Source organism: Chroicocephalus ridibundus, chromosome Z (assembly GCF_963924245.1).
Source record: "Chroicocephalus ridibundus chromosome Z, bChrRid1.1, whole genome shotgun sequence".
NCBI lineage: Eukaryota > Metazoa > Chordata > Aves > Charadriiformes > Laridae > Chroicocephalus > Chroicocephalus ridibundus.
In genome coordinates this window covers 61403493-61425272 of record NC_086316.1, presented here as the reverse complement: position 1 = coordinate 61425272, position 21780 = coordinate 61403493, and the positions used below count along the sequence as shown (strand labels likewise).

At 37.6% G+C, this 21780-nt stretch overlaps 1 protein-coding gene across 1 annotated transcript in view; it reads right to left on the bottom strand.

Moving 5' to 3' along the window:
* Nucleotides 1–21780, bottom strand: part of JMY (junction mediating and regulatory protein, p53 cofactor) — a 75398-nt gene that overhangs the window by 8442 nt on the left and 45176 nt on the right. Inside the window, exons 5-10 of the mRNA XM_063320803.1 lie at nt 19880–20045; nt 15758–15945; nt 7477–7563; nt 4795–4890; nt 3005–3557; nt 363–673 (exon numbers count right to left, since the gene is read on the bottom strand). Coding sequence (XP_063176873.1) covers nt 366–673; nt 3005–3557; nt 4795–4890; nt 7477–7563; nt 15758–15945; nt 19880–20045 — 1398 coding nt within the window. The 3' untranslated portion in view covers nt 363–365. The remainder of the gene's footprint in view (nt 1–362; nt 674–3004; nt 3558–4794; nt 4891–7476; nt 7564–15757; nt 15946–19879; nt 20046–21780) is intronic.

Sequence of the window (21780 nt, the reverse complement as noted above, 5' to 3'; positions counted from 1 at the left end):
GATTGTGCTGCTATGTTACTTAAAAGCTTTTTAAAGCTTTTTGGTAAGCTGCAAACAGTCCCTTCAAAGTCACTAAATAAAATAGAGCTTTTTATAGGATCAGTCCCGTCAATATTCAGCAAAAGTATTCCAACAATAAAAGGCTAAGATGTTGCCTAAAAAAGTTTTCCTTACTATAAACCTTAAATTTTTTGAAAAGTCAGTAATACTAAATTCCTATGTGCGTGTTTTACCATGTTGGACATCAGACTGTTTAGTCACATTCATACTAAGTCTCCTAGAATGCAGAACCTGAGGCTTAGCCACTACTGTTATACAAAAAGTGTTGAAGAAATATTTTTTTTTAAATGCAGGTTAATTACAGGTTAATTTTCCCAGTCTGTGCAAGGCAAACTCTCCTCTTCATCCTCTGATTCAGGTGATGCTTCCTTAATTCGTCGCAATGCTTCATGGATGCTCCTTGTGAGAGGGTCAGTATCAGGCAGAATTGTAAAGGATTCTCTCAGAACATCTTTCTGCACTTTCTTCAGTTTCACCCCTTTCCTGATCTGTGCCAAGATGTTATTGCTATCATCTTCATCAGGAAAAGGAGGGAGACTTCTCTGCTCAACTTTTCTTAAGTGAAAGCTGCCACGTTTCAAGGAAGCCAGCACTTCGTCCATTGGGGAACTCACTGCAGTAAATCAAAAGACCTTCAGTATTATTTCTACTAAGTTCTATCAGTCTTCATTTATTTTTCCCACAGACCAAAAAGCAGCTGCACACATTAATGTAACAGTCCCATACCATAAGCATAATGTTTTGGCCTCCAAATTGATCTTTCCTATTACCACGTAAAAACTGGTTTACACAGACAATTATAGTTTCTGTCAGGCAGGTAGTAAAACTTTTCGAACAAGATGGCTTTCCTGTTTGCAGTCAGGACAATCAAAGTAGCCAAAATTAAAGCGTTTATTACATTAATTTTCTTGCCTTTGAAACTCAGGTAATGAGTATATATCATGTATTGGACTGTGCAATCCATTCCCAGCATTTGCATTTTGTGGCGAATTTTACCTACTGTATGACTATTACTACATGCCAGTGAGGGAAGCAGCAGGATAGTCAACCGCAGCAGCATGCATTTTCCTGCTTCTCTAGATTCATGTATGCATTAGCACCATGTACCCATATAAATTCCCTTCCTTTATAATTAATGAAAACAGAGAAGAGTTAATACTTTATCACAAATCCTTCCTTTATCACCAATTTGAAATGAGTTCTCTGCAGAAATAAAAATCAGGCTTTGCGTCTTTGAAGAGCTGCAAGTAGGCAATTCTCTGTCCCAGAGAATGCATTACAATAAAGTGCAACAGTCTGAAATAGCTCATATACACCAGTACATACAATGTGCAGCACGTATCAATCAATGTATGAATATGCATCTCCCATTCTTTTTTGTATATTGTAGAATACATTTTTAAAACCGGTTTTGCATTTATGAGTGGGCTTTGTCCACCAGACTAATGGCCCAGACAGTTCAAACAGACATGAGAAAAGGGAAATAAAAGAATACAGGACTGCACATTTGAAGGAGGAAGGGAGGATTGTAAAACACTCGTCTGCCATAGAGAGACAAATTTCCAAAGCCACTTAGAGACTTGGAACATCTCAGGGACACAGAACAGCAGGTAGAGTGCTGCTGCAGACATTAACAATAACTCTTAAGAGGGAGGATATAATTTGATTTTATATTTGTCGTTTTATGATGTATATCAAATTGCACACGCAATACGTGCTTTATATAAAATTGCGAGATAATATGGGTATCAGAAAAAATAAACAACAGGACTACAGACAAAGACAAATGGAGCACAGAAGCATCAAAATTGATAATGAACTTAAGACACAGTACCTGAGACCTGCAAGGTTCGTAAGAGCTTAAGAATTCTAGAACTAGGCAGTTGCTTCAAGGGCTTTCAGTCATTTAAGGACAATTCTAGAGGAAACACTCTCATTTCTGTCTGATTGATGAAGATGAGGGAAAATGTCAATGGAGGGATCTTTTCCATAGTTGCACTTGGCAGAGCCAGATAGGATTTTTAATAAAATGTTATTACAGCCGTATTACAGCAGTGCGAACCAAGGCCCACTCAAGGTACTTTTTCCTCAGTGGCTTCCAGTAAAATAGTTCAGCTGAGTGCTTTTGAAAAACCCGTCTTTGATTTACAAATAAAAACTTTGCTCCAATATCGCACATTTCACCGAAACACCAGGATTATGTTGTTCAAACATGGCTGCCATTCTCCCCTTTTTTCATATGGGATAAAGGATAAACAGTCAAAAACAAGTAGCACAGAATCAACAAGTTGTAACAGATCTTCCAGCTCAGCCCTGTGCTCTATTCATTCTCCTCGGTTTCCAAAGATGTTTTTCATCTTTTAACTATTTATTAACATACTTTGCTGAATGATTACAGATTTAATTTACAATTGTAGTTAAACTTCTATATTTTAACTCAGAATATAGAATTTTCTTACTTGGCTTTCAAGGATACTTCAGCGTTTGTGAATTTTATTATAAAAATTTGAAAAAAACTTGAAAAAAGTATTCTCAAGGTTTCCTATGTCACAAGACAAGTATTCATTTTACTAGGTCATAAATTATGTAAAATTTTATTATTAAAAACACTGCACCCTCAGGTGAAGCATGTAATATTTGCAGCGCTAGCTGTAAAAGAGTAAGAGATTCTTTTAGACAAGGTTTAGCTCCATTTTTTAGTTAGCCAAATGTGGTATATTATAGATTCAGTTCCACCAGTGTTTTCTGTCTAACTGAACAAGTACAGGGCACGTTGTTGTACAGGTCCTAAGATTTGTTTGAGTTGCCAACATTTGTCAACTAAAAAGGATTTAACAACAATTCTCATAATTATGTATGAATCACAGCATACGCTTTTCTATACAGCATTCAAAAGAGGAACTGATGTGCACTACAATTAAATACACAGAAATGAAAAAATTACCTCTCCTCCGCTGTAAACCCTCTAGATCACCAGTCTTCTTAAGCTTCTTCTTGGCACTGACTAGCTGACTGCTGTCAAAAAGATGTGCTGGTGGGACACCAGAAGAGTGCTGGACTCCCTTCTCCTCACTCTGACGTTTAACAAAGCTGTCGGTTTTCTCTAAGGATTTGGTGGCATCTTCCTTGGAGGGCAAAGGTGGAGGCGGAGGCGGAGGTGGTGGAGGCAAAGGAGGTGGAAGCGGTACTACAGTAACAATCTCTGGTTGAAGCTCCTTACTGGTGAGCGGAGAAATACTAACATGAGGCAGTTCAGAGGTAACACCATTGGGAGGTAACGAGATATCCTGAAGTTGTTCTAAGCTTGTGGCTTCCTGCACTTGCAAAGGCTGAACCGCATTTTCCAATTCCACCTCTTCACTTTTCTCTTGGATTCCTATGGTTGCTGGCAAAGACTGAGGCAGATCGACACAGGACACCAAGCTGGCTGCACATTTTCTTCTTGCATGAGCCAGCCGTAGTCTGGTTGATTTAAGTATTACTTGCCCAGGGTACCGCTAAAGTGAGTAAATTATTGGCAATTAGTTAACTACGTGCACCACACTATTCTAGGTTCTAAGTACCTGTTGTTAGGGTTTGCCTTCCTGACAAGTAGAATTCATCTGCTATTTTCATTCATTTTGCTCTGAATGTAAACACAAAGCAAATATATCCTCACCTTTTTGCAAAAATGATCTGTTTTCTTATTCTTGGTTAAGCCACAATTTATGCGTGATTGGTCTAATCAAGGATACATATAGGTTAAAATTAGGATTTCACAAAGAATCAGATTGTTTTTTCTGGAAACTAAAATTCAAAATTCCCTCTTGCTTTCCTTTTCTGAAACTGGTCAATGGATCCCTCTGCACAAAATCCTCTCTGACCAAATACACCGGCCTTAGATGTGAACCATACTGCTTAAAAAGGTATCTCTTGAAAACATCAAACATTCTGAAACTTTTCAAAATATTTTTAACATTTCTTAAATTTGCTGCTTCAATATCTGTCTTTTCATATTAGTTTTATTGACAGCCATTTTTATGAAAAAATTTGATTTTACACACTTGTGGTAGGCCTAAAGCAATAGAGAGCATAACAATATAAACATGCTCATAGATAAAGCCAGTTCATTAACAGTTGCTAGTTAAAATAAGTAAATTTGCTTTAATTTACAGAAGCTATGCAATTCAAAAGCCTTGCAAACAATAAGGATATGAAGAGTGTACTGCTGAGCAAGACAGCTTTCCAGTAAAGAAAATTCTCATACTTACATTTTTTTAATGTATTCAGCAAAACCAAAAAAAGTCTTCCCCTATTAATACAGTCGTGTCTGTTTTCTTGCACTTTCACCCTTTTCCTTATCTCTCCCCTTCATTCCATCTTCTATTTTCTGATACTTACGTTGTAATAGGAAGGGGAAGGTATTGGCAGGTGTTCTAGCAATCAGTGGTAGTGGGGGTACGTCGGATGGTAATGCTCTTTGTGGAAAATACCATTTAGGTTACACTTCTTTAAAGAACGTTTGCTAAGTGTCTTGTCACAGGATGTGGATATAAGAGTGAGCAGAAGCTTATTATGGCCCTTATTACTGGGAATGCAATGGTCAGAGGAATTCGTTACCACCAATGCTGTGTTTTGTTTTAAATTTTCCAAAGAACAGTTAACTGCACAATGAAAAAGAATAGCTAATAGCATAGTGTAGTCCCGGAATGAGTGAAAGTTTCTTACGGAAAAGAACACCTCTTCTTCTGTTACCTGTTTAAACGTGCGAAGTCTGTCCAGTGTTTTCTGTCGTTCCTGACTAACCCAGGAGCTCTTTCTTTCCTCTTCATCTTGTAATTGATCTCGCTTCTGAGAAAATATATGAAAAAAACATGTAAATATTACATCCAATGCTATGTTTAGCACCATTGAAAAAAAAACTGAATTAAAATAACTCTTTTACTAATTGTTAAGAATTACCTAGCAATCTACCTCTCAAATAAACACATTTCTGAACTTCAAAACCTGGCCTTTGTCTTCCCCTTAAAAAAATACTATGCATTTCATCTTTTATAATCTTGAAGCAATGTAGAGCTCAGTAAAGAAAGAGTTCAATCTGGAATGGGAACAGTTGAAGACTTGTTATCTTGGAGGATGAGAAATAAAGAAAGGACTAGCGATGTGACAGAATATTATACTGAAAAAAAGCCCCCTTAAATTAAAAATGGCATAAACTAGCCAGACAGCAAAACAGTATCTATCTTCTCTCATTCCATAAACAAAACGACACTCGAACTTGCAAGATTGCCCACTTAAAACAAGTCATATTAGTCTTTTCAGAGTGCAAGAAATCACAGAACTCAGTGCCACAAAGTTTTGAATCCAATACTAAGCAAATTAAGTCAACATTTTCATTCTAATTTACAACAGTAAATGGAAGTTTTGTATTATAGTAACTTAAGCTGTCATTTTTTAACGCAGCTTGATTTTCTGTAAGCTTACTTCAGTAAAGGCCTGCAGCTCTTCCTTGCAGCTAAGACAGTTGTATTTTTTCTTATTTGGGCATCTTACCTCAGTGAAAACACACATATGGATCCACCTCCTTTAACTAGTGATCCATTTTCACCAAATTTCAGCAAAGTTACTACATCTTTGAAACAAAACACTACTCTTCAGTCAAATTTATTGAAAATGGATGCTAGTTATCATATGGCAGAAGCCACTGTATGCGAGTTCAGAAGTTATCAGGAAAAGTGATAGAACAGGTGACTAAGGAAAAAACTGCTAGCAGAAACAGGAGCTTTAATTCTTAAATGACTCACAGCATTTTAGTATTACTTTTAAAAGCTTATCATCATCAGAATTAAAAATTCTGATCACTTTTGTGAACTTTTATTGTCATTCGGTCAATACAAAAGCAGTGTCTGCCTGCCCGCCATTTTCGGATGTCAGCTAGTGGCCTGGTGTCCTTCATAAAGAGCCAACTCCTGTGATTTGGAAATAAGGAAGTACAGATGCATTAAGGAGAGGAAGAGGACAACATGTCTGAAAAAACAGTAAGGACAGGAAACAAGAAAAGGTGAAGAGGAATAGAAGCATGTGCTGAAAAGAAAATAACAAAGCAATGGGGCAAAGAAGTTAAAAGAGAAGCATAAAGAAACGATTATAGCAACAAGAAAGGATAGTTCTACCACCAAACCTGCATGTTACATACACAGTCAGATCAAACTTTTCCTGAAGCAGTCTCTAACTCAAGGGTTTTATTGTTTAGTTTGGGTTGGGTTTTTTTTGTTTTTCAATAAGAATAGTGAAAATGCAGTTCTTATTTGGTTTCAGATTTGGACACGCTTGACGTTATCTTTTCAAAATTCTTCATGAAAACTGGTGGCTGAAAACCTATTTTACAATAATAGCAGAAATTTTCAGTGACATTATTAATAGTAAAAAAGACCAAAAAAATTAGCACACTTTATATAAAGAACTTGCTTTATATATATATATATTTATATAAAGCAAGCAGGCAACTCCATGAAATAAGTAACAAAAAAAGTCCTGTAGTGTTTGAGAGACAAGAAAGTCCTTCAGCTTTGTCAAGTCTTATTTTTAAGAGTGATAAATGGGATAAAATCCACACAGCAAGTGGCTTTGCCTTATTGTAACCACCAAAAAAAAAAAAAATTTTTTTCTAAGTTCCTAAAAGAGTATGCCAACAAGTTACTGCCTTTCACAAATAGCCTTTTCATAAAATAAATTATGCATCTGACTTCCTGGACAAATGTATCAATGTTAAAAATGTATAAGGATGAAATAGAATCACTTTCACTAATCTAATTGAAGCCTGAATTAAAGAGACTTGGATTTCAATGCATCTTTGTCAGTGATCTTTATTAAATATTGATACTATATCAGCTCCCAAGACCTAGCCCACGATTTGAATATTCTTTAAGATAAAGTCAATTATATTCAGCACAAGAGTCAGATCGGCTAGCCTGTTCTCTGCGATGAGACTGTGCAGGGGATCATAGAGCATACAGCTGGAACTATATACAATTCAAGCGATTTGTTTTGTAGAAAGAAGAAAAATAATGAACAAGCTTATTAGGATTCAAGAATAGATGTATGGTTTTCTTATCTCAGCATATCTGACGCTGTACTGAGATGTCCGGAATTATCCATGTGCACATGATAACACACTGTATGCAGACTAACCCTAGAAGTAATCACTTTGTCATTAGACTGTGAACTTAGCATTAAGAACTCTTCTATTTGCTTGGGTTCAATGTCATCCTAACACAGCAATAGTCTCCCCTTTACCAGCATATGATACAGAAATCCATGGTACAAAGGTCAGGGATACACACCATCTTTTTAAAACCGCTATTACTCTGAATGTATAAGCAGCAATGCAAGCTATTAACTAAAGGCTAAACTCAACAGCAGGAAACTCAAACTTACTAGCTGAACAGTATGGTGCGTTTTGTATTCCTCCTCACTCTGGTGACGCTGCTGGATCTTTTCATTATGCTTTGCAATACAAATCTCCTGTAGAAACATAAAATGTTATCTATAAAATACGAATTTTAAATATCAATTTACAGGGTCTCATATCATATTTAGCAAACAGCATTAAGAATCTTAAAAATAAAAATTACAAAGCCTATCTCAGACAAGCTAATATAACCAAGCCAATTTAACTTACAAATAAAACCATAAAATGGAAACAAAACCAAGACAGACAAATCCAAACCTATTACTTTTAACTGTCTAAAGAATACAGACAAGTAACAGCTGCTTGAAAAGTCTGTTCTACAACACCAGTACAAAAGCAGCAACAAAAACCAACTTGTCAAATACTTCATAAAACCGAAGTTTAACTCCATGTATTTGTATACCAGGATAAAAACTAACTCTCAAATGTATTACGTCTTTATCTTCATGCAACTAGGCAGCTTCCCATTTAAAAGTGTCAGTTCATCTTTTGGACATACAATCTGCAAGCACAAACATTAATAAAGTTGTTGCAATTTTATGCATGCATAAGCAGGTTCACTAATTATACAAGCAGGTTCACATCTGTAACATCTGGTTTAAAAACAAGCATTTATTACATTACTTGCAAATAAGAACAGGTTAAAAAAAAAAAAAGGCAAACAGAAAACAGGCCATGTTACATCAGATGACCAGAAACAGAAAGACGCAAACTTCAGTGAGATAATATAAAAAGAACTGAATTAAGTATGTTACAAACAAAAGGCACAGAATAATAGAAACATTTAAGTTGAAAGAGACCTTTAAGATCATCGAGTCCAACTGTTAACCTAGCACTGCCCCGTTACTACAAACCATGTCCCTAAGTACTATGTCTACACGTCTTTTAAATACCTCCAGGGACGGTGACTCCACCGCTTCCATGGGCAGCCTGTCCCAATGCTTGACAACCCTTTCAGTGAAGAAATTTTTCCTAATACCCAATCTAAACCTCCCCTGGCGCAACTTGAGGCCATTTCCTCTTGTCATGTCACTTGTTACTTGGGAGAAGAGACAGACCCCCACCTCGCTACAACCTCTTTTTAGGTAGTTGTAGAGAGTGAGAAGGTCTCCCCCTCAGACTCCTTTTCTCCAGGCTAAAACACACCAGTTCCCTCAGCCGCTTCTCATAAGACTTGTGCTCTAGACCCCTCACCTGCTTTGTTGCCCTTCTCTGGACCCGCTCCAGCACCTCAATGTCTTTCTTGTAGTGAGGGACCCAAAACTGGACACAGTATTGGAGATACGGCCTCACCAGTGCTGAGTACAGGGAGACAATCACTTCCCTAGTCCTGCTGGCCACACTGTTTCTAATACAAGCCAGGATGCTGTTGGCCTTCTTGGCCACTTGGGCACACTGCTGGCTCATATTCAGCTGGCTGTTGACCAACACCTCCAGGTCTTTTTCCTCCAGGCAGCTTTCCAGCCACTCTTCCCCAAGCCTGTAGCGCTGCACGGGGTTGTTGTGACCCAAGTGCAGGACCCAGCATTTGGCCTTGTTGAACCTCATACCATTGGCCTCGTCCCATTGATCCAGCCTGTCCAGATCCCTCTGTAGAGTCTTCCTACCATCAAGAGGACGTGCAGGAATTTGGAGTAGTGACAAGACAGGTAACTTCATAGGACAATACTGAAGACCAGGAAATCAGACAGCGTGGTCAATGAATTTAGGCCCAGTACAAGCACAAAGTCATATTTGTAATTAGAAACTGATCTCATGGCTGTGTAAGAGAGGGCAGTGTTAGGAAGCAGGCTGGAGTTCGACTGCAGCCAGAACACCAAAGAGATGGGGTTCCCAGGTGTCAGTCAGTTTGACTTAATTGAGTGGAGACAGACAGGAGCTTTGCCATTGCTTGGGGCAGCTGATGGAGTTATCAGCCATCAAGTAAGATACTACAGTAGTGGCAGAAAGACATAAAAAGGAGGGAAGGGCTAAAAAAAGCCCACAATTTTGGGCACTTGGAAATGCAGAAAAAGCTATGTTCTTCTACAAGCTGACTACAGACACACTGTGATCACGTAAAAAGGTAGCCAGTGTTTCAGTACTATGCTATCTTGAATCTAAACAGTAAGACCACCAATGTTGCCACTGTATATATGTAACGTTCTGACAAAAGCTGTCCAAGCTTCATCAGAGGTATATATATAAACACTGCTGGGTTTTACATTTGTGGATTTGTTTTCCCTGATGAAAAGAGTTTAATTAATACAGCTGGCAAAGTTAATCCATTTAATTTGTCACTGCAAAAGTATAAACTACCTCATTTCTGCATTTCAGAGACACAGCAATAGCTTCAGAATATTATTAGAGAATCTGAAAAACTTTTTATAATACTACTGATTTACCTTTATAGTTTATTCCCTTTTTATTGTTAAGTTCCATTAAAGGTCTTCCAAAATAATGAGGAAGATGTATTACAATATATAAAAAAGTATTATAAAATAATAAGAAAGTGTATATTAGGTTTGTTTTGTTTTGGTTTTTTTTTTAACATGTCTCAAATACTAGGGAGGCACATGAAACATGGAACATTTTCTCTTTAGCACTACTATTTAAATCTTTCTGATTAGGAGCGACAATGAAAGATATTTTAAGCATGTAAAGAGGATAAACCAGACCAAAACCTATTTGGTGCTGACTTTGTACTAATAAACAACCTACTTTCATGTAATTAGATCTCTATGACTTGAAATAATAAACAAGACTAGGAGAGACTGAAAACATGCTGCAGCACAGGATTAGATATCCAAATCATTTTAACTAATTACAAAAATGGTCTAAATAAAAAAAAAAAAGAAAACAAGGTTGCAATTTCATAGGGACAAATGTAGGGTTGTAGTTGTTGACAAGATTAAGTGACTGCAAACAAAGGATGAAGAAGAAAAAACAGCCAGGTGGCAGCATTAAGGAAAATGATCTGGATGATTATGGCAGATTACAAATTGAACATAAACCAACAATCTCTGGCAAAAAAAAGAAAACATAAGTGGGTGTATGAGCGGGAATACAGCCTGCTGCACATGTGAAGTAGTCCTTCCTTCTCAGCACTGACAAAGCAGAAGCCCTATTTCCAGTGAGAGCAACGTGTCAAGAAAGATGTTGACCAACTGTATGGAACTGAGAGCATCAAGAAGTAATGTGTGTTTCCCTTTTAATCACCTGACTGATTTCACAGTATCAAATTATAGTTTATTAAAGAGACAAAAAGGGAGAGCTGAGGAACCATTTCAAGCCTCATCACTGGATAAACTACCATGTTTAAGACTAGAATATAATATATGTAAAAGAGATCTGCATTAGTATTACATTTAATTAGTTCCAGTAATCCTTGCTTTCAGATTGAAAAGCATCCCAATCAAAAGGTTAGCTTCTCATTTAGTAAGCTCTAGTATGTACAGAAAACATATTTTACCGTAAGCATTCTGTATAGTTATGTTAGTAATAATAATAATAATATGAAAACATACAAGTAACCCTATGCCAGATGTCACTGAATCTACGTAAGACCTGTTTTGGTGTAGGCTATGCTTTTAAACAGTGGGCTTGCAAAGTAGTAAAAGCGTCCCATTAAATGGACACAGCAGCATTTGAGGAAGGTTCCTAAGATCAAAACACACGTTACGAACACACCCCAAACTGCTTCACCTACCAGGTGCTTCTCCCAGTCCGCTCATGATAAAGAATACTCTTCCTAGGTGTAAAATAATTCCATTTCTTCACAATTCTGTTTTTTGAAAGATATTTTTTCTAAATGCCTTCTACACCATCTTTTTAACCTTGACTCTTTGCTATTAATCTAGCTTCCTAATAAAACAGCGGCTTGTTCCATATGATAACCTAATTAATACCTCTGTGCAGCCAGCAGGGGGTAGACTGGGATAACAATAGCAATAATCTGCATGAAAAATCCATAACTAGCTTTCCAGAATAAAAATAATAAGACCGCTATTAAAATCTTGTTTTTGTATAACTAACTCACTGCTATCTACAAAAAGAAACACCAAGAAATGATTGCCTAAGAAATGCAAATAGGTTTGTATAGAAAATATGAGAATAAAGAGTTTATAATCATGGTAGTACATACAGTGAAAGAACATCAACCTCACTGAAACCGTGGATTTAAAAAATGCTAGCTCAGTTATTCAGAATTACAACTGATGAAGGTTTCTAACACACCTTTAGCAAAACTTTCTAAATAAAGGTTTGGTATAAATATTTGACAACATCATTAAAAAATAAAGGCATCAACTGCCAAAAGAGGGAAGGAATTTCTGAAAAATAAAATGAAAAGAGACTATAGTTACAGAAGTTTATATTTATATTACATACAGTCTTATTCTACATGTGTAGAGTAACTGATTCCCTTTCACTGTGTTACTTCCTAAATGTAAAAGATTTTCAAACACCCGGATGATGAAATGACTTCCTCCAAAAAATAAAAACTGATAATAGAGAATCATTTCCTATTGTTTTCTTAATCATATCTGCTGCTAGAAAGGAGGCATTCTTCTAAGGGAATCTTCAGTTGCCAAAAACCTTATAATGAACAAAGATGGTAATAACTGGTGTTCCCCAGGGGTCAGTACTGGGTCCAGTCCTCTTCAATATATCCATCAATGACCTGGATGAAGGGACAGAGTGCACCCTCAGCAAGTTTGCTGGTGACACAAAGCTGGGAGGGGTGGCTGACACAGCAGAAGGCTGTGCTGCCACACAGAGAGAGACCTGGACAGACTGGAGATAGGGCAGAGAGGAACCTTATGAAATTCAACAAGGGCAAGTGTAGGGTGCTGCACCTGAGGAGGCATAACCCCATGGACCAGTACAGGTTGGGGGCTGACCTGCTGGAGAGCAGCTCAGCTGAAAGAGACCTGGGAGTCCTGGTGGACAACAGGATGACCATGAGCCAGCAATGTGCCCTTGTGGCCAAGAAGGCCAATGGCATCCTGGGGTGCATCAAGAAGAGTGTGGCCAGCAGGTCGAGGGAGGTCATCCTCCCCCTCTACTCTGCCCTGGTGAGGCCGCACCTGGAGTACTGCATCCAGCTGTGGGCTCCCCGGTTCAAGAAGGACAGGGAACTGCTGGAGGGGATGCAGCAAAGGGCTACAAAGATGATTAGGGGACCGGAACACCTCTCTTATGAAGAAAGGCTGAGGGACTTGGGTCTTTTTTGTCTGGAAAAGAGATGACTGAGGGGGGACCTTATCAATGCTTATAAACACTTAAAGGGTGGGTGGCAGGAGGATGGGGCCAGGCTCTTTTCAGTGGTGCTCAGCAGTAGGACAAGAGGTAATGGGCACAAACATGAGCATAGGAAGTTCCATCTAAACATGAGGAGGAACTTCTTTACCCTGAGGGTGGCAGAGCACTGGAACAGGCTGCCCAGAGAGGTGGTGGAGTCTCCGTCTCTGGAGACATTCAAAACCCGCCTGGACGCGTTCCTGTGCAACCTGCTCGAGGTGACCCTGCTCTGGCAGGGGGTTGGACTAGATGATCTCCAGAAGTCCCTTCCAACCCCGTGATTCTATGATTCTATGTATCACAAGACTGTGATATACACCACTTAATGCACAGCTTGCTTTTTGTTTTCAACTACAGAACCGACAAGGTTAAAAAAAATAGAAAAAGACAAAAACAAAACACCAAAATCTCATCAACCCAATCCAAACCAGAACACTTGTTTACAGTTCTGCTTTGAGATACTTTGCTGAAAGAAGCATGGTCAGGAACACAATCTGAAAAGCATTACGTAGCCTCTCATCTCAGTTCAACAATAAATGTTTCTTAATTGAGCGAGACAGACAGACTTTGAGAAAGAGATTTACCACATAGTATGTACTTTCCAAATGCACCCTGAAAAACTCATTCTTTTCTCCACTTAGTACGCAATCATCACTGCCCTCATTCTCACCATCTAGTCTGCTTCTGCATCCCATCTGTATCTTTGTTCTGCATGGTTAACTTAAACTCTTGAGAGCAAGAACCCTTTCTTCCTCACAGTTTTGTAAAGTACAACTACTCACACACCAGGCACCATAAACAGTGTTCATTAACATTGTTTTGCAGTATTGCTAGAATGGTCACTCAGGACACAAAGCTTCTTTATTTTTGAATCAAAGCCACAAGTCTTGATTTTCAGGTAATTACTAGTAAGCTTAACAGAGTTCTGCGTTATTCGTCAGTAATAAGGGCAGCTACAGAAAATACCTCTAACATAAACATCCATCACAATGGCTATGTTCTTTACTGCCCAATGCCACAAAATGGCACACAACTGATTCTGCTTATTCTTTTGCTCAAATAAAAATGTAGGATTTCACCCTGCAAGTTTAAAAACGTGTTATTCTACTCTGTGATTTCTTTAGAAGCTGGAAGCTAAGCATCTCACTGCAGCACTCAATGGCAGATAATGTTACACTGGGCAATGAAATTAGCAGAGAGCTGATACCAGTTCTGAGAGCGCTGTGATGTCCATGCTGTGATGTCCAGCAGTGACGTTCCACATGGAGTCATTACCTCAGGTCCTGAAGCAGTACAGTCACATTCCTCCAGCACAATGTTGAGCAGACATGACTACACTACTCCTGTACACAGACCCAGATGAGCAACAGTACCAGGACAACTCTGCATCGTGCCTCAGTGCACAAGTAGGCATACTGCCACTAGTGTTACAGCCTGGAACTAATTCCTTCAGCTTAAACAAAGGTATTTTATCATAGCATACCTTTGAAACAAATAAGCCAATTGAAGGTGACTAGTTCATTATATAGATAAAGAAGGCATGCTAAAAAATCTCTACTCCTGCTTTAGGGTTGCTTCTTGACTTGTTAACTCCTGTAAGTTAAGTAAGGAACAGCAACCAGGCCATCACTTTTAAACACATTTGTCTACTGCAAGATGCCAGCAGAGTTTTTTCATATTCAGAAGGAAACAGCATTAACTACTATAATGTAGTCTATATTAATTAGCATAACATGACAGATTGGATCTATTCCTTAAAGTACTAAAAATCCCAGTTTCTTGATATGTTTTCTTTTTACAAACTCACCTAAAACAAACTCAATGACTCTGAACTAACTACTTCCCATAACTGGCTGGCTTCCCATTAACTTCTTTAATCATAATTTATTTGCAGTCTTCTCTGTATTGTGTTTATCTGAGACAGGACAGTGATTGAAGAAATATAAAAAAAAGCCAAAATATAAAATGTATCTACAAAACTACTGCTCTCTTGCTTGCTCTGTTATGCTTCAGATTCAGGTACAGAAATAGATATATTAGTTGTGAAGAGGAGGCAAGACCTGAAGGCTTCTACCCTCAATCTACTAGAACTCTTTATATAAAGGAGTTATCTCTCACATCAAGGGACATGGCTGGGAACATGCAACCGCACCAACCCCTGAACCCAATCTAGAATGAGGTCTCAACTGAGACTTCTGCATAGCCTTAGAGTATATAGTATGGGGTGGAAACCTATTTTATAATTATTACAACGCTCTCTCAAAACTTTTATCTGCTCTCTTCTGAGGTATCTCAGTCATTAATAATGCATACTGATGTAACCGCAAACTGCAACGGAACAATAAACAAGTCATTCTGGAAAAAGGGAATGAGCATATTTACATCCACTTGATACACAATTTCAAAACATTAGCTATATTAAAACAATTTTCTGCACAACACATTACAATCATGTAACACATGAAAAAGGCAAGTGGCCCAAAACAGCACACCTAGTTTTACAAATTAAGAATATATACTGGACTTCATATATATCTGTTGAATACAGAGTATCAATGACACATGACATAAGTTGAAAAGCACCAGGTAAGAGAATGAAAAAAGAATTCCTCAGTGGAGAACACCCTTGAGAATTGTCTTCTACAAATATATATAACACTACTCTCTGTAAAAACATGCATTCTGGCATGTACTTTCCACATGAAAGTATTCTGATTAGTTAATAGAAACAAGTTTATTTGTTGACTTCAAAGTAATTAAAAGTTCCTTTAAAGCTAAACTATATCTTAAATATATTAATTTAATAATACATGCTATTGTATTTGGTAATCTGCAGAACAACTTTTAGTAACTAGTAAATATAACCCACAAAAATTCTGGGAGACTTGGCAGTTGTATCTGAAATTAAACCTTTTGAAGTTTTATTAAATTTGCTAGTTATGCTAGAAATTTGCAATTTAATAATACCTTCTTATTTCTGAGGTAGGCTTTCTTGGCTGAAATACGTCCACGCCTTGCTTCCAGCTGGCGGATTTTTTGTTGCAACTTTTGCAGCTCCTCTTTTTGCAAGTGTATAGATGTTGTCATATCCTCCTTTTCAAGCATAGCTTCCATACTTTCGAAAGTGTCATAATATACCACTTCATCTCTCTTCTCTGTTTTAAAAATGTCAGCAATGAAAAAGTCAAATCAATAGTTTGTATCTGATCAACACTTTGTTTTGTTCAACAACAACCCTCCCACTGACTTGCAAGGTTTAAGATAGAAGAATGCCATAGTCCTTTCAGAGGACTATCAAAAGGTCAGAGGAAAAGCACCACGTAGCAAAGCACTGAGGGCTCTAAAATCTATATGAGGAACAGAAATCAATAGCAATGAAGCACAGCCAGGTATTCAGATAAGCTCAGAACATTAAAAAACAAATTAATCTGTAAATGTACGTCTGTGTCTGTAGGCTAACTTCATCACAACGTCCACTCACGTCTTTGGGTATCTTAACTAATACAAGGGACCCACGATGTGCAATAATATCCTCTGGTCTCTTCTACAAACGTCAGGATATACGGACTCTTTCTGAAGTCTTTGGCACGAGATTCTTCTACCACAACTGACTATTAATTTCATGAAAGGGGAATAACACAACAAAACACCAAAAATCCTCTCTTTGGAGGGTTTTGACCTCCCAGGCACTGCTTCTGCTCAGAGGCAGCAGAGGGAGGGTAACTTCAAGGCAATTCTTCAAAGCATTACAGGCCTGAAAGGACGTCATTACTAATACTTTTATCAACACTCATGATTTTTAGCCTCCCGAGTGAAGAATTCGGCATAACATTGAGCTCATCTCTGAATGCTGCCCTATCATCTCTTGCCAGGAAGGAAAGAGTGATGATTATAAATCCTTGCAGAATGTGGGGATGAAGACGCAGCAAAGGCCTCTTTTTCCTTACTTCACTGGCCTAGCAAGTAGTATATTTTTGTGATACATCAAGAGGGATATGCATTACTGCTGGCTGAAACAAGCAGATAAGCTAGAATGACTGTCAAGTGTCTCTGCAGCACTACCAAACCTTGTCAACTTCACCAGCTACTTTCAGCAAGACCTCCTACTTCTGCTACTAGATTATTTGGGGAGAGAGGCAGGGTTTTCTTCAGTACATTGTGCATTTTAAAAGCTGTCATTACTTCATGTTGTTTGTGTGTACAGTCTCTGCTGCAATCAAAATTCTGACTGCCATGCTAATTTCAGCTTAGCAGAAGACATGGCAGGACCAGAGAAGAAAGCACAGCACTAAAGTAACCTTAACATGAAAACCAATAAACACCCCAGACCTACTAGATTTTTTACGTCAGTGCTCAGTTAAAAAAAAAAAAGAAAAACAAACCACCGACAAAACACACACACAAAGTTGCAAAGTTGCATCCATATGTAAAACTGCAAAGTCACTAGAAACTGCTCTGAGACATCAATGAGTAAATGAGTAAAAATAAGACTCATGGCTAACAACAATTGTATTTGTCTATGCACTCACATGCCATGGGAGAATTTACACCCAAATTTTGTATTAGAACACTTTCATGTAGAGTTAAAAGCAGGAATTTACAAGTCAAACCCCAATAGCTCAGCTGCAAACGAGTCAAATCTACCAGTTCTAAAACACAATGTTAAATTACGTTTTACTGTTTGGAAAAAAAAAACAACCAACCAACCTTGGCAACTCTATTGCAACCTCCATCAAACATTCCAAGACTTTTCTACAAACAGCTTTTGAGTTTTTGAAATGTCTATAAATTTGGTAAGTACTTAAGATTCTAACAACTCAGCCACTTACAATAAAACGTTCAGAATTATTCATTTGTAGATACAATCCACACCATTTTCACTCACTCAACCTACCCTCCAACCAAAGCAGGAACCTACCATCACATTCTCTGTTGACTTGCAATGCATCCACCACAAAACCATCTTACAACGATGTACAAATAGTTTGTACAGATAGGAAATACCCTTTAAAATTGTAACCTAATAAAATTCACAGTTTGTGAACTTCAGTATTGAAGTTCAGTATTTGAACCAAATATTCAGGTATTCAGTTAATGACAGTAAAAACCTACTACTGTTATTTATAATATGACAATCTATTATCATTCGATACTTTTCAGATCCAATGAGCCAAATTTGCAAAAGAAAATGTTTTTCTTCCGTCTTACAACCAAATCAAATCAAAACAAACAACTGGCAGTCAAATCAAACCACGCTCTCAAAAAATTCTGTTGGGACTTCATTAGCAGTGCTGCAGATGTCCCTCAAATCAAAACAGAATCCAAAACTCTCTGAAAGACCCCTGCACAGCCAATACAGTCAAAGAGTAAAGAATAGCAACAGCCTCTACACATCAGTTAGACACATGTACTTCAAATCATACAGATGTGCACAATTAAAAGGCTATTACTTTACTGATTAAGTACAGTTTAAAAGGGAAGCCTAACAGAAGATGCAACAGACCATTCTTTTCTCTCTGACTGCACAGGAAACAACACATATTAAAAGACTACTAAATGTTTTAGATGCTTTCATTCAGATTAGGTGCTTAACAGTCTTGGAGAGATGCAGCCACTTCTGGGTCACATTCTTCACATTAATTGTTTTATCCACCTAAGTAAAGTCCGAAGAGGTAACATCATCCTTTGAACAAAATTCCCACACTTTAAGAACTATATTTTTCATTTTCTGTCCCATGGGATATTAACTGAGTGTTGTTAAAAAACAGTAATTCCTTCTAACGTAGACAGAAGTCTTTAACAGAGAAAAAAAAAACAAAAAATGACACAGATTTAAAACAGCAAAGAAAGCCAGAACAGTGAACTCCTTTGCTGCCATTGGTGAAGGAGAGGGTTGGTTGGTTAGCTGACTGGGGTTTTTGTTTTATTTTGGGTCAGGTTGCGAGGTTGGGGTTTTGGGTTTGTTTGGGTTTTTTTTTCAGATTTCTGGAGAAAACATTAGTGACAAGCCGTAATAACCTTTGTTGTAACAGCAGGCTTAATCTCTCTGTGGGCCCTGAGGTTTTACCATCACTATATCAAAGAGAAAGTATTTTGATACACATTCCTTCTCAGCCTCCCGTTCAAGCCACCCTATGAACCTCCTTTGGTTCATAGGTAAGCAAACCATACCATGTCTTCAGTACCAAAATTAAACATCTAGTTTCTCAAGTACAAAAGCTACCTCTCTCTAAAGCACTAACTAGCTCTCCACAGAGGCACCCAGTCAAAGCTGCCACATTTCTTCAAGTCATTTACAGAGTTTTCAATCCTCGTCTTCCATACATGCAGTTACAGTTGTTGCCATCCCAAGCCTAAAAGGAGATTAACGTAACAGCAAGAATCCGTGAGACCTATGTTTTCTATTTTTCCGCGAGCAACTCACAATACAATCCAGCTTCAGATCTCTCTTAAGTGACCTTATTATCTGTAACAAAATTTCCTATGCAAGCCCTATGCACTAAACAATAAAACAGAGCTTGTGTGAATAAAAGCATTAACTATAGAAAGGTCCAAAGGACAGAACCAGATCCAAAAATGCTGTATGATTTACCTGTGTCATTTCCATAGTTTGCAACTACACAAAGTATAGCAGGTTCTGGAAACATACGGTCTTCATCACTGCTCTAAATTAGTCAGAAGGCAATACAACAAGCTTCAAAGTCTAGCTGAAGCACTCTGACTTGCAGGAATACCTTTTGAAACCAATCACTTCAAAGAAATGAATGATAACCAATGCAAATTTTTAATGAGACAAGTCCAATAATTAAGGTATTTCCTCCTCCCTGAACTTAGTTTTACAAAACTTACATAGTATCTTATATGCTTATTTCCAAACACAGGCAACGAGAACTAGACCAAAACTTCTGCATGTATATTTATATGCCTTATGAACAGGTGTAAATTTTCATTTAACAGTACTTATGTTAGAAGATCCAGTTCTTCTCATGGTAAAGAATCTGTTCTCATTTCATTCCCACAGGCGTTACTAGGCTCTTAGAAGAGAATTATCTTTTACAGATTATGTCTTAATTAAAATGCATAAAGCACCTGACATCAGTCTTCTGATGCTTTCAAGTTGTGCAGTCAGCAGCAGCTCTTCACATTTCAAGATCTCAAACTGCACTTCATATAATTGAAGCTGTAGATCATAATAATCAGCTTCTAACTGGTCCAAATGGGCTATGGCTTCTGTACCACCTTTCAGGCTCTGCATCTAAGTGGAAAGAGAAAAAAAAAAAGAGAAAAAACAAAAACAAAACCCCACATGACTCCACGATAATAAGAACAAAACCACAGACTTCACTATTACAGCTAGATACAGTCAGGTACACTAAGTGTAATGTGTTAATATTGAACACATCAAGAGGAGAAGATAGGTATGTCTAAACATAATTATACTAAAACAGAAAGATATCTGTACTGAATTAAACCAAAGACCTATGTTACTCAACACCCTGTTTTAGACAAAGGTTAACCACAAATACCCAGGAAGATGAAATATAGTAGGCAGTGCAGTGATACCTCCCTAAAATTTTTCACCAGCCTCTAGCACAGCTTGCAGCACAGCTTAAGTCCCAGTGCTGCCTTTTATACAAAATAGACTTACTAGATTTTACTCCATAAATTTGTCCTATCCCTTTTTTTATAGCATGTGTGCTTTTATCACCCGCATTATTACTCATTGACATGGATTTCGTAGCTCAATTAAACACTAAAGAAACAATTCTCTATATTACGCTGCTTTCTATGTAAGATTGATAGACTGGAGACCTGTGAAGCAATTCTTGTAACATCTGTTTTAAAAATTTCTGCTACTACACTGTATATTTACTGAATGCATTTTTTGTATGTCAACTATTAGCATGAAAGGCTCAATAAGTCCTCAAGTGAATATCATAAATCTTACAATCAATAATGTATAATTTGTGTTTCAGTCCAATATGACACCAAGATGGAATGGTGTAACAAGATATTACTCTGACTCCATATTAAATTGATAATTGTGACCAGAACAGTAAATGACATAATGATGGCATATTTGGAGTGAATTAGAAGCTAGTTTTTCTTGGAGTGAATTAGAGGCTAGTTTTCAAGACAGACAGACTGATTCTCTCGAACATTTCAGTTTTTCCATAAGAGGTATAATGTTTACTGGTCAGGCAGGGTATACTGGGTTTCGGCATTTTCAAAGGATTTTCTCATTGTAAAAAAAATATACCACAGCAACAAAATGTGGTGGGGGATTTTTGGTTTAGTTTGTTTGTTGGGGGAGGGAGGGGATTCCCCCCCCAAATTAAGGCAGTCTCATTCAAACCTCTACCACAACTAAGAACTTTTGCTTTGTCATTAAACTGTGAAATTCATTCAAACTTACACTTTTTTTTTTCTTTACAAAAAGACTTTCCCTAATTTAAGTCCACAGACTCTGTATGAAGACTGCTTAGAGACATAAATAGGCCATCGTCAAAAGTATCAGGTAATCAAGTTATAGCAGCTCAGTATTTCATTCAGCTGCAATGGTGTCTGCCTGACAAAGGACCTGTCTGACAACTGGGTTCTTAGCCCTACAAGCATACATGAGAGATGGTGCCAGCTACCTGGTCTTTTTAAGGGTACAATACAACTATATTCAGTTTTCAGGTGCAACAGCAATGGGAAATTAATATTGTCATGTGGTTCTCAGGCAGATATGCTATCTACACAATAGCCCCTCATGAAAAAGAAAAATGGGGACCTTTAATTTCAACCACTTATGTTAAAACTTTACGTGAGATGCTATATGTGTGTGATAATTCAAAACAATATCCTCACTCATGGGAAAATTTCAGCATTTTTGTTAAAAATTTAAGAGTGGTTCAATTCTTAATGATACAAATTGCTACCTAATCTGTACAATTAGTTTGCTGCATCCTTGGTAGGTCTCAAGGCTGATCAATATGGTGAAACAA